We start from the raw sequence: 14,740 nt of genomic DNA, 5'->3' as shown, positions 1-14,740 counted from the left end.
TGATCCAAGGGCTGTAAATAATAAAATCCAAAATCAGAGGAATGAAATGTGTTACGGATGAAATTCAGAGCACTGGATTTGCAGAAAGCTATGTGTAAGCTCAATGAAAGCTCAAAACCCACTTGCAGATTATCTGTCCATAGAGATTGTTTCCACTGAACTCTTTCATAATATCTGACTGAAGCAGGTTAGGGCCTGCTTCCCTACACATCCCCAGAGGTCAGCAGCTGCCCCCCTGAAATGAGGAGAGTGAAAAACAATGCCTGGAATGCCTGACTCCCTGAGAACAATTTGGCCTGCCTGCCAGAGCTGATCAACTACATCCGGGCCATAAACCTTGCTGCTGCAGCACGGACTCCCTCTCCCCACTGTCCTTTACACACCTCAGACCAGGGCAAAGACCGAGATTCCGTTGGGCTACTTGCTAGACCACTATTTCTGCTTCTGCGCTCCCTTTGTCCTTTCAGTTATCTTTGTCCATCTCCCTGTGCCTCAGTTTACCTCTCAATATTGAGTAAGGATATGAATAGTCTTGCCCTCAGAATGCACTAAAAAGTAGGTTACTACAGATATAGTGTGGTCAAGATTTAACATATTAATCTCATTTGTTTTCCCTTTTGACCCATTTTCAATTTGTTCTCATTTCTAGTGTCTCCTGTTTTCTCTTGGATTGGGTCTTCTGTATTTTATTTATTTATTTAAATCACTTTGGGGGGGGCTCATACACTCTAATCACAATCCATACATACATCAATTGTTTAAAGCATTCGTTGCCCTCATCATTCTCAAAACATTTGCTCTCCACTTAAGCCCCTGGTATCAGCTCCTCATTTTCCCCCTTCCCTCCCCTTTTCTGTTGTTAGTCCCCTAGGGAGGTTATATGTAGATCCCTGAAATCAGCTCCCCCTTTCCATCCCACCCTCACTCCTCATATTTTATTTTTTTGTATAATTTTCTTTACATGATTCCAGGATAAGTAATCTTTAGAGATAGTAACTAGACAATAAACTAAGGCTTCTTGCCAACGGCTATGTAAACTCAACTGAGAAGTAGATCAGCTGTCTTTGGATGACTACCCTTAGCAAACCTTGACTGCAAGCCTAAGAAAGAGAACCTGAGCCAGAACCACTAAGCTAATCGGCTTCTGAATTCCTCACAGAAACTACGAGATGATATGTGTTTGTTGCTATGCCAAATGAAAAAAATATTTTCAGAAGGTACAATACTACCATGAACTCATTTGATTGAGGAAGGGTATTTAGGAAAAGTTTAGAGTTTTATTTAGCCATTTTGAAGACCATTCCCTAACTCCACATAGCCATCATGTTGATTTCTACGTACAGCATCCCAGTAAGGACAGAGGGATCCCTCAGAGGGTTTCCCAAAGGCGGTAATCTTTATGGAAGCAGATTGCCACATTTTAACCCCCCCTGAATTCTGGTGGACTCAAGCGACAGTCAAATGCTTTAAGCACTGCAAGCCAGGGCTCCTTATAATGAATATAAAATGTCCCCCCATCCCAAAAGTTAAGAGATTTTTAAAAAATTTTTTTTTTGTTAAGAGATTTTTTAAAAGAGGGGAAAAGTTTGAGTAAAGAACAATAAATCTGAGTAAACAAACCTCAACAGTCTTAAACTGAAGCTCAGAAAACGAACACTCCACTCTTAATGTCCTTTCATAGGATTCTTTCAAGTCTCTAAACTTTTCCTCAATATAGTAAGATTATTATACTTTTGTGTAAAAACTGTTTCCTGTGTCTCTCTTTCTGAGTTTAGCTATTAGAGATTATGGGAAATTTAACAGTTTTCAGGCCTCAAGAAAACTACTAAGGAAGTTAAAAATCTACTACCAACCTGGGTGCAAATATTTGGCAGGCAAAGTGCAATTTTCACCATGTTAGGCAAAATGGACTGATATAAATGCTGAGCTTCTGCTTCTTCAAGTACCTGAAAAATCAGTAAAATATGTTAACTTTTAATAATAACCAGAAAATAAATGTTGGTTATAAAATTAACTGAGTTATGTGCTTTTCATGAAATACTACAAATACTATTTCATGAAATATAGGATCATCAATCACAAAAAATGATATTTATAGGTATACAAATAAACATACAAATTCAATTTTAAACATCAATAATTCAACTTAATGCCTCTGAGAAGTTATTAAACAATATAAAAAACAAGCACCTCTTCTTATCTACATTCACATTAAATACTTGAAAATGGAGATGAGGGCAAAGAATGTACAGATGTGCTTTATACAATTGAGGTATGTATGGATTGTGATAGAGTTGTATGAGTCCCCAATAAAGCGTTTGAAAAAAAAAAAAGAAAGAAAATGGAGACGAGTATATTCTGCTATTGGCTACATCAACTGAACGCCGCTAGACCACCAAGGACTCATTTGGAAGCCTCAGAACCTGTAAGATTTTTTTTTAAATCATTTTATTGGGAGCTCTTACAGCTCTCATCACAATCCATACATCCATCCATTGTGTCAAGCACATTTGTACATAGGTCGCCATCATCATTCTCAAAACATTTTCTTTCTACTTGAGCCCTTAGTATCAGCTCATTCCTAATCCAGTCCCCCCATGAACCCTTGACAATTTATTAAAAATTTTTTGCACGTTTTACACCAACTGCTGTCTCCCTTTACCTACTTTTCTGTTGTCCGTTCCCCTTGGGGCAGGGGATGTTATATGTCGGTCAGTGTGATCGATTCCCCTTTTCTACCCCCACCTTCCCCCTACCCTCCTGATATCACTACTCTCACTATTGGTCCTGAGGAGTAATATATTATCCTTAATCACCAAAAATGCCAAACTAATTACTTCAAAACGTATTTTATGTGTCAAATATGACCTACTGGGAAATAAATAATGAAATTTTCTGATGACCTGAGACTTTTCCTTTTCTAAGTACCCTGAGAAAATGAAAACCACAATGCTAATATGATAACCTGGGGCAAAACAAATGTAACATTCCTGGACAATTTTTATCATTTATAACTTCCCAACTCTACAAAGTTCTAGAAATTATTTAAGGCCTTTTAAATTTCTCTCCAAGCATGAGAGTATTGCACTGCAAGTACTGGAAATGTCAACATTCTAAATTTACAAAAGCACATACACAGTCAAAGTTGAAGTTAATCATTTATTTACTTGAAATTACGTTCAGGCAAGAAGAGGTCTCAATTACAATCCATCTGAACCTGTCACTATTACAAGAATGAAAAATAGAATCCAAGGGAATTAAATAGGTTTATTTGTCTGATGAGGTCAATAATCAACAAAAATCATAACTAAAACCCCAGTGTTTTAGGCCTCTAAGCCATAGTACTTCGCACGTCCCTATATGACCAGTGTTTGGAACTGACAAGAATATAAACTCTCTGCTAATGCTTTTCCTTGGTAGCTGGAGAATTTGTAAAGCAGTATTTGTTCATTTATCTGCAGCTGGATTGTGTATATCCATAGACAGCGTCATAAAAAATTTATCAAAAAAAGAAAAGAAAATTATCTTCAGTCTGGTTGGGTTTTTAAAAATATTTTTGGGGGGCTCTTACATCTCTTATCATAATCCATATATTCCTCCAATGTGTCAAGCACATTTGGACATATGCCACCATCATCATTTTCAAAGCATTCTCTGCCCACGTGAGCCCCTGATATCATTTCTTCCTCCTCCCTCCCCTGCCCACATTCACACACAAACCCTTATTAAAAGTTATAGATTATCTTTTCCATATCTTACATCATCCTCCGTCACCCCAAACCCACTTTTCCGGTACTTCAGTCTGGTTTTATAAACAAGTTATAACACTCGAATATTCCTTGTATTAAAGTGCTAAACCCTACTTATGTGTACCTCCCTCTTTAAAATTAGGATCAAGGATCACTGGGTTGCTAACCAAAGATTTTCAGTTCAAAAACCACTTGCTGCTTCCCGGGAAAATAATGAGGCTTTCTACTTTCATAAAGATTTAAAATGTTGGAAACTCACAAGGGCAGTTCAACTTTGCCTTAGAGCAATGGTTCTAAACCTGAGTCACAACCCTTTAGGGGTCAAACGACCTTTCACAGGGGTGGCCTGATTCATAAGAGTAGCAAAATTATAGTTATGAAGTAGCAACAACAATAATTTTTTGTTGGGGGGGGTGGTCACCACAACATGAGGAACTGTATTAAAGGGTCGTGGCATTAGGAAGGTTGAGAACCATTGCCTTAGAGAATTGCTATTAATCAGAATTAGTCGATGGCAGAGAATTTAAAATATGATCATGGAAAAACTGATATTCAGAATAAACATGCAATTCAGACTTTTGGGGTTCAATAACCTTTGCTGAGATAAACTGACATGTTGACTACAAAAATGAGTTCAAACATACAAATGATTTTAAAGACAGCAGGACTAGGCAATGCTTGGTTACAGATAAAATCACCATGGTTGGAGTTAACAGCAAACAACGAACTATAGAAAACTAAGCAACTAAAAAACAAGGCAATTTTTCTAACTAAAATTTAAACAATAGTGATTTGGGAAAATATAGGGGTAGAAATAAAGCAGCCACAGAGGAATTCACATCAGAGGACAGCACTGAAGCCACAGCTCCAGGAGAGGAAAATGTCTGACCAGAGCACAGAGGAGCAAATGAAGGGAGAGGAAGAGAGAGTGGAACACATCCTGGCCAACCAAGCCCTGAAGACGATATTTCTGCCCAGAGCAGCCAAAGCACAGAAAGGACCATAGGGCCAGCCCCACTATGAGACACAACACCCCTCAGTGACCCATAGCATTTTAAGGGAGACACAGTGTGCAAATTGCACCCAATCTGACCCCACCACACTGAGACGAAATACTAAGGATGTACAACAGAACAGCAAGGGGAACAGAACAATCAAATCACCAGGGAATACCAAAAATAGACTTTGAGGCCAGGGTGTGGCACCCCATCAAACTCCATTGGAAAACACCCCTAAAGGTCAACAAACAGACCTTGAACTATTTACAGGCTTTTATTTTGTACTTGGTTTGTTGTTGTTTTGTTTTGTCGCTTTGTTTTACTGTCTTGTTTTTTATGCATATTATTACCTTTGCATGTCTACCTAGATAAGACAGGCAGGGAAACAATGGACCAACGGTTCTGGGGAGATATGGGAAAGGAGGAGATGGGGGAAAGGAAGTGGGTGTTAACAAACCAAGGAGAAGGAAACAAATGATCCAAAATCAGTGGCACAGAGGGTGTAAGAAGCCTGGTAGGGATTGATCAAGGGCAATGTAATCGAGAGCAATTACTGAAACCCAAATGAAGGCTGAGCATGATAGTGTAACAAGAGGAAAGTAAAAGGAAATAGAGGAAAGAACTAGGAGGCAAAGGGCATTTATAGAGGTCTAAATACAGGCATGTGCATATGTAAATATATTCATATATGATGATGGGGAGACAAATCTATGTGCATATTTTATAGGTTTAGTATTAAGGTAGCTGATGGACATTGTGTCTCCACTCAAGAACTCCCTCAATGCAAGATCACTTTGTTCTATTAAACTGGCATTCCATGATGCTCATCTTCCCAACAGGTGCGCTGAAGACAAAGTGGGTACATAAGCAAATGTGGTGAAGAAAGCTGATGGTGCCCGGCTATCAAAAGAATATAGCATCTGGGGTCTTAAAGGCTTGAAGATAAACAAGTGGCCATATCGCTGAGAAGCAACAAAGCCCGCATGGAAGAAGCACACCAGCCTGTGTGACCACGAGGCGTGGAAGGGATCAGTTATCAGGCATCATAAGAACAAAAAATCATATCATTGTAAATGAGGAAGAGTGCAGAGTAGAGACCCAAAGCCCATCTGTAGGTAACAGGACATCCCCTTGCAGAAGGGTTTCGAGGAGGAGACGAGCCAGTCAGGGTGCACTATAGCAACAATGAAACATACAACTTTCCTCTAGTTCCTAAATGCCCCTCACTTCCCCCCACCCCCCACCACTACCGCCAACTATCATGATCCCAATTCTACCTTACAAATCCAGCTAGACCAGAGGATGTACACTGGTACAGATAGGAACCAGAAACACAAGGAATCCAGGAAAGATGATCCCTTCAGGAACAGTGGTGAGAGTGGCAATACCAGGAGGGTGGAGGGAAGGTGGGGTTGAAAGGGGAACTGATTATAAGGATCTACATATAACCTCTTCCCTGGGGGACGGACAACAGAAACATAGGTGAACATTTGAGAAGGACAGCATCTGCATATGCATCTGCATATCATATTGTAGCAACATCGTATGTAGTACATACTACTAACAAAAAGATATATGGGGCAAAAAAGATAAAAAAGAATAGCCCTAAACAGTTTGTCAATTAAGTCAGGGACTACCTGTACAGATATTGTGGCCTCACAAGTGGTAATGTGTTTTATTAAAAATTAATACACATTACAAAATTGTAATGCTTTTTTACCCATTTCTTCTCTTCAGATTATAGATCCACTTATTTGTTCAGTTGACAAGTCAACAAACATTGGAGTATTTACTGTGTTCCAGGCACTGTGCCATGAATGAAGATAGAACAGTAGACAATAACAGATGTCATCAATGAGCTCATGAACGTCACAGCAGAAAGCTCTTTGTTCCCGGACCTCCAACACGTCAACCCTAACCACGAAGGAAAGTTAACACTGCAACCTCTTCTTAGTGACTATGGAAAGGATATGTTTCCTTCATCCCTCAGTAGGTAAAAATATGAACAAACTATAAAATGGAATAATTGGATTTTTCAAGTGTCAAACTATTACAAATTAAATATTATGACACATGTAAATAGAAAAGAAAAAACCCACTGCCTTCTGGTCAATTCTGATTCATGAAGATCTTAAAACAACAGTGTAGAATTGTTCCACAAGGTTTCTGAGAGTAAGTCTTTACAGGGGCAGACAGCCTCATCTGCTCAGCACACAGAAAGTAGTAACTAAATGTTCACTCATGAACTCTGAATAAGTAAAACCTACAGTTGGCAAAATCAAACACTAGTGTTATTATTCATTCAAAATTGGAAAAGGTGTGTTGTGTGTGTGTGTGTGTGTGTGTGTGTGTGCATGGATAAGGGTGATGTCCTTTCACTGTATTTGTCAAATCTCTATGCTGAACAAATAATCTGAGAAGTGTGACTATATGAAAAGGACATGGCATCATGACTGGAGGAAGGCGCATTCACACCCTATGACAGACAGATGCGACCCCCTTGCTTGCTAAGATAAAGATGCACCAAAGCACTTTCAGAGGATAGCCTTCAGTATGGGCTCCAACTGAACCAATAAACAGGATCAATGAAATGAACACAAGAATGCAGCTACTCATGGTTTCATTCTACTTGAACATTCAACATCCATGGAAATAGTGATTAGGAAATCAACTAACTTAATGCATTGGAAAAAATCACTAGAAACTAACTCTCTATAGTTTTAAAAAGTAAATATGACACTTTGATGATTCAGGTGCACCTGACTCAAGTCATGGTCTAATGGCCAAATAATTAAAAACAAAACCAGAAAAATAATTCATAATAATTATTCTACCATCTGAATATACCATAATTATTTCAACAGTTCCTTTAAGATGAATTTACAGATTGTTCTTAATTTCCATTATTATAATCAGCATTGCAATGGATTTATATACATATATATACATATAACAAAATATTGTCTCTAATGTAATACCTAAGTTGAGTGCCTCAGTTTAGAAGGCACTCAATTTACAAATGGGGAAGAACCAAATCCAAAACCAAATCAAACCCACTGCCATCTAGTCAACTGTGACAAACAGCAACCAAATACAGGCTCTAAATTGTTCTGGGAACAGAGAGTGTTATCTTTACTAACTGCAGGCACCAGCTCAATGTTTGCCTGAAAGCGCCACCAGAGCTCACAGACCAGCTGGTCTTAAAGATATGGGTGAAGCAAAACTTCATTTGCCAATGTGAACAAATAGTTGCAAACATACCAAATATATTCGAGTATAAGACAACCCGAATATCAGCTGAGGCACCTAATTTTACCACAAAAACTGCATTAAAAATGTGCTGAAAAACTCGGCTTATACCCAAGTATATATAGTACTTAATGATCTAAATGTGGAATATACAAAGGATGAATTTATGAAAAGTGAAAGTCGGCAAAATGAAACAAAATGTATACAGATTAATATCCTAGGTATTAGTGAAATAATACATTTATATGAAACAATTGGAATCAGAAAATCATATGGTTTACTATGCCAGAAATGACAATTGAACCACAATGGCATCACATTCAATGTTACAAAGACCACTTCAAGATCTATTTGAACTGCAATGGTGTCAGTGACATAATATCCACCTGCCTTCAAAGACAACGAGTTAATGCAATCATCACTCCAATTTAGGCACCAATCACTAATGCCAATGAGACAGAGATTCAGGCACCCTCCACCTCAGTAAAATTTCTAGGGGTCCAGTGGTGTGGGGCATGTCGAGATATTCCTACTAAAGTGAAGAAGAATAAGCTATTGCATTTAGCCACACACATACAGACACCCGCCCCAACAAATCAAAAGGAGGCACAACACCTAGTGGGCCTCTTCGGATTTTCGAGGCAACATATCCCTCACTTGGGTGCTCTACTTCAAGCTATTTATCAAGTGACATAAAAAGCCTCCAATTTTGAGTGGGGCCCAGAACAAGAAAAGGCCCTTCCATAGGTTCAGGCTGCCGTGCAAGCTGCTTTACCAATGGGACTATATATATGATCCAGCTGACCCAATGGTGCTAGAGGTGTCAGTTGTAGATAAAGATGCAGTGTGGAGTCTTTGGCAGATCCCATCTGGTGAATCACAGTGTAGACCACTGGGATCTTGGCGTAAAGTCCTGCCATCCTCTGCAGACAACTACTCCCCCTTTAAAAAACAGCTGTTGGCCTGTTACTGGGCCTTGGTGGAGACTGAACGCCTCACCATGGACCACCAAGTCACCATGAGGCCTGAACTACCTAAAATCAACTGGGGTATTGTCTGACCCACGGAATCATAAAGGTGGACATGTGAAGCAACACTCCACTGTTAAATGGAAGTGGTATAAATGAGATCGGGCCAAAGCAGGACCTGAAGGGACAAGTAAGCTACATGAAGAAGTGGCTCAAATGCCCACAGTCTCCACTCCTGTCACATTGCCTCCTTTCTCCCAGTCTGCACCTATGGCCTCCTGGGGAGTTCCTTACCATACTTTAAGTGAAGACCAAAGAGTCATGCTTGGTTTACGGACGGCTCTGCACGATATGCAGGTGCCACTTGTAAGTGGACAGCAGCAGCACTACAGCCCCTTTCTGGGATCTCCCTAAAGGACAGTGGTGAAGGGAAATCTTCCCAACGGGCAGAACTTTGAGCAGTGCACCTGGCCGTTCAGTTTGCATATCAGGAAAAATGGCCAGATGTGAGACTGTATACTGATTCATGGGCTGTGGCTAATGGCTTGGCTGGATGGTCAGGGAATTGGAAGGACCATGATTGGAAAATTGGTGACAAGGAGGTGTGGGGAAGCGGTATGTGGATAGACCTCTCTGAATGGGCCAAGAAAGTAAAGTTAATTGTATCTCACGTGAACGCTCACCAAAGGATCACCTCTGAAGAGGAGGACTTTAATAATCAAGTGGATAAGATGACATGCGCTGTGGAGACGGGTCCCCCTCTTTCCTCTGCCACTCCTGTTATCGCCCAATGGGCACATGAACAAAGTGCACATGGCAGCAGGGATGGAGGTTATACATGGGCACAGCAACATGGACTTCCACTCACCAAGGCTGACTTGGCCACTGCTGAGTGCCCCATTTGCCAGCAGCAGAAACCAACATTAAGTTGAAGATATGGGTCCATTCCCCGGGGAGATCAACCAGCAACTTGGTGGCAGGTTGATTACATAGGACCACTTCCATCATGGAAGGGACAGCGTTTTGTTCTCACTGGAATAGAGACCTACTCTGGATATGGATTTGCCTTCCCTGCACGCGATGCTTCTGCCAACACTACCATTCGTGGACTCACAGAATGCCTCATCCACTGGCATGGCACATAGCAGTGGTTCAGAGCAAGGAACTCATTTCACAGCAAATGCAGTGCAGCAATGGGCCCATTCCCATGGACTCCACTGGTCCCATCATGTTCCTCATCATCCTGAAGCTGCCGGCTTGATAGAACGATGGAATGGGCTCCTAAAGACACAATTATGGCGCCAACTAGGTAGCAACAACTCGCAAGGGTGGGGCAATGTTCTCTTGGAAGCTGTATACGCTCTAAACCAGTGGCCAATATATGGTGCTGTCTCAAATAGCCAGAATTCATGGGTCCAGGAGCCAAGTGGTGGAAGCTGGAGTGGCACCACTCACTGTTACTCCTAGTGATCTACTTTCAGAGTTTTTGCTTCCTGTCCCAGCAACTCTATGTGCTTCAGACCTGGAAGTCCTGGTCCCGAAGGAAGGAATTCTCTCACCTGGAAACACAGCACGGATTCCACTGAAGTGGCAGCTGAGAATGCCCCCTGGCCACTTTGGGCTTCTCATGCCTTTGGTTCAACAGGTCAGGAAGGGTGTCCCTATACTGAGTGGAGTGATTGATCCTGATTACCAAGGAGAAACGGGACTGGTGTTACATGATGGAGGTAAATAAGAGTATGTCTGGAATCCAGAAGATCCCATAGACCGACTCTTAGTGCTACCATTCCCTGTGATTAAAGTAAATGGTAAGTTACAGCAACCCAATCCTGACAGGACGTATAATGACCCAGACCCCTCAGGAATGAAGGTCTGGTTCACCCCACCAGGCAAAATACCACAGTGAGCTGAGGTGCTTGCTGAGGGCAAAGGTAATACAGAATTGGTGGTAGAAGAAGGCAGCTCTACCTATCAGTTAGGACCACATGATCAATTGAAAAATCAAGGTTTGTTATTGTTAGTATATTTCTTTATATGTGCTTATTGGATATCTTTCCTTTGTCCATATATGATATATCAGATACAATTGGGCTCAGTGTGTTTTCATTTATATGTGTGATAGATGTTTGATGTTAAGTATAAATGTGATTTCATAAATGTCTGGAAATTATATATGGCTAAAAAAATTGTGTACAGGTGCCAAGTTGGCAAGGGGTGGATTGAGATAGTTAATGTTTATTGTACCAACATGGCCAATGAACACATGTGGGATTAATTGAAGGGTAGAGATAAATGGCTCGGCAAGCCTCGCCACTCTTGTCTCTTGCTCTTTGGTCATCAGACCAGTGTACGGCTGCCTTGTTTGTTCTGTGCCTCAATGTGCAAGCTCTGGGACACCTAACCCATGGACTGTGTCACTGTACTTTGAGGTTCCTTCAAGACCTGCTTCGTCACACCATTGGAATTTACATCTCTTGAGCTGGGGACTGTCGGACCCTGTCATCTGGCTGATTGTTGGTGACCTGCCTTGCTGTTTGCTGCCGTGCCCAGATAGCCTGAATTGCTCTACAGAGGACTACCCAGTGGCCCTCAAGACTTGAAGGACTGCCAGTGTCTCACAATGTCTCATGGGAGTGAGTTGCACTGAACCATTTGTAGTGCTTTGTAATTTAATTAGCTGTTTATTTCTTATGTTATATAGCTATGTATCTGTAAAAATATATATAAAATTATTAACATTCTGGTTTTGTTTCTCTAGAGAACCCTGTTTACACAGCCAATGATGAATAAACTGAAAAATTCTACCAATCTTTTCAATCTAAAGTTAACCAAACAATACAATTAAGATGCATTGAACTAATCATTGGAAATGCAGAAGTTGGAAATAAAGAGAAAAAAGATCAGCAGTTGTAAATATAACCTTGACCATAAAATGAAGTTGGAGATCATATGAAAAAAATTTGCAGGACCAAGAACATAAATGGCTATTATCCATGCGGCTTTCACCAGATGGAATACACAGAAAACAGATCAACTACATCTGTGTAAAGAAGGATAAAGAATCTCAGTATCATCAAGGACAAAAGGGCATGAAATAAAACATAAATCACTAATATGTAATTTCAAGTCAAAGTGGAAGAAAATTAAAATAAGACCATGATGGCCAAAATGTGAAGTTGTGCATATCCTATCTGAATTTAGCGACCATCTCAAGAGTTGTGGAATGCCATGAAGAAGCTCATCCACAAGGAAAGCACAAGTTACTACAAAGAAAGGAAAGGAAGACAGATTAAAGCAGATGCCAGTCAGAGGAGACTCCGACATTTGATCTTAAATGTAGGAAAGCTAAAGTAAATGGGAAAAATCATCAAATAACAAAGCTGAATAGAACATTACAAAGAACAGCTGGAGAAGACAAAGTAAAGTATTATAATGAAATCATAAAGGCCTGGAGTTGGAAAGAAAGGGAAAGGCTCAGTATTTCTGAAGCTTAAAAGACTGAAGAAAAAAAGCCAAATCATGAGTTGTAATACTGAAGGATTTTATGAGCAAATTATTGGAATGGCCCGGAAGCATCAAAAGACAACAAAAGGAATACATGGTCACCATACCAAACAACCATTTCAAGAGGTAGCATAAGCGATTCAAGCTGCACTAAGCTATAGGCAAAACTAAGGATCTAGGAAATGATGAGACACCAATTTAAATGTTCCCACAAAATGGTGCAAATGCTGGACGCATTCAGTTGTCTGTGCAAGAAAAATTGCTACCTGGTCAACTAACTGGAAGAGATCCACATCTGTACTCATTCCAAAAAAAGGTGACCAATTTGAAATTTTTATTATCACATGCAAGTTAAAACTTTACTGAAAATAAATTTAAAAGGTTCAGCAGTATATTGATCAGGAGCTGCAGAAATGCAAACCAACTTGAGAAGCGGACTTGGCAAGAGGGGTGTCACTGCTGGCATCAGGGAGACCTTACCTCAAATGCACTGAGTATCGGAAAGGTGTTTTGTTTATGTAAATGCATTCCACTGTGTGGATCATAACAAACTAGGGATATTATTGTGAAAAATGGGAATTCTAGGATATTTAATTGTGCTCATGCAAAATCTGCACATAGACCACGAGAAGCAAAACAAGGGGATACTGTGTGGTCTTAAAATGAAGAAAGGTGTGCATCAGGATTGTATTCTTTCCCCACATTGTTCAATCTGTATGTTGAGTAAATTATCTAAGAATTTATACTGTATGGACAATACAGCATCAGCATTAGCTCATTAACAACCTGTCTTCTGCAGATGACACAATTTTACTTGCTAACAGTAAGGAGGACTCGAAGCACTTACTGATGAATATTTAACACTATAGCTTTGGATTATACTCAACCAAAAGCAAAAATCCTTATAAGTAGATCAATAAGAAATAACCTGAGAGAGAAAGAGTTAACATTGCCAATAATTTAATTTTTATTGGACTCTAGAAATCAAACCATGCCATGCATTGGTGAAATCCACTGTGAACGACCTCTTAGTAGTGAGAAAATTAAAAAAAAAGCTAAGATGTCAATCACGTTGAACACTACCATATGCATGACCCAAATCATGGTGTTTCAAACACTTCATATGCATGTAGAAGCTGCATAATGAATGAGGAAGATAGAAGAATTGATGTATTTAAAGTACTGTTCTGGTGAAGGATATGGAATACACTATTGTCTGTCAAAACACAAACAAACCTGTCTTGGATAAAACAGCTAGAATGCTACTTAAACGTAGTGATGATAAGATTGTATTTCATGTAGTTTGGGCATGTTGTCAAGAAAGATCAGTCCCTAGAGAAGGACATCCTGCTTGGCCATATAAGAGAGAAAAAACCAAAAAACCTTCCACTGAGTGGGTTCCAAATCATATCAACTCGTAAGGCAGATATACTCGCCCCTGTGGGTTTGTGAGGATATAACTCTACTTGAGTGGAAAGCCTTATCTTTCTCCTACTGAGCAGCTGATAGTTTGAACTGGTAACTTTGGGCTAACAACCCAACGTGCAACTCACTACACCCCCAAGGTTCCTCAGCTGGTGAAGAGGAAGAACCTACATGAGACAGATTGGTGCAGTGACTACCAAGAATGGGCCCAAAACAGCAATTGCGAGGCTGATGCAGTACTGGGCAGTGCTTCTTTTGTACACAGGGTCACTATGAGCCGGAACAAATTTGACTGCACCTAACAACAACATTTAACTTAATGTACACACTGTCATGGTAGCTGTATTTTGAGACGCCAAAGCAGTTAGCTCACATCTGTCAACTTGGTTTGCATTTCAAGATTGCTGTATTTATTGTCACTTCCTGCCATTGCAGGTTTTTGCATTTCCACATAAAACGACTGGTTGGGATCGTGTATGGGTGAAACTGGCACGTAAATATTGAGTCATCCGGATTTAGAGCTGGGATTATCAACATTGGCGTTTTCTGTAATTTCCTTCAGAAGTGTCTCATCATTAAGATAGAGGTCTTATAGATATTTTATTATATTTTCTTATATATTTTATGCTTTTTGCTGCTATATTTCATGAAATTTTAAAATTCCAAGTACTGATAATATACAAAAAGAGAGCACACTTTTATATGTTGACCTGTGTCCTGTAAAATATACTAAATAATTCTAATATTGCCTTCTAATATTAATTCTAAATATACTAATTAATTCTAATATTGCTTAGGCTTTTCTAAATAAGCAAGCCTATCAAAAGCAAACAGCCCTGTATAGCAC

At 39.9% G+C, this 14,740-nt stretch overlaps 1 protein-coding gene across 2 annotated transcripts in view; it reads right to left on the bottom strand.

Moving 5' to 3' along the window:
- The window catches only part of PARG (poly(ADP-ribose) glycohydrolase), a 155,889-nt gene that overhangs the window by 90,062 nt on the left and 51,087 nt on the right, over positions 1-14,740 (bottom strand). For both annotated transcript variants that reach the window (XM_075564169.1, XM_075564168.1), the window contains exon 8: positions 1,854-1,946. In XM_075564169.1, the coding sequence (XP_075420284.1) occupies positions 1,854-1,946 (93 nt within the window). The remainder of the gene's footprint in view (positions 1-1,853; positions 1,947-14,740) is intronic.

The sequence above is a fragment of the Tenrec ecaudatus genome, chromosome 12 (genome assembly GCF_050624435.1).
Source record: "Tenrec ecaudatus isolate mTenEca1 chromosome 12, mTenEca1.hap1, whole genome shotgun sequence".
In the NCBI taxonomy this organism is placed as follows: domain Eukaryota; kingdom Metazoa; phylum Chordata; class Mammalia; order Afrosoricida; family Tenrecidae; genus Tenrec; species Tenrec ecaudatus.
The sequence above is the reverse complement of the archived record's forward strand: the minus strand, read 5'-3'. Positions and strand labels throughout refer to the sequence as shown.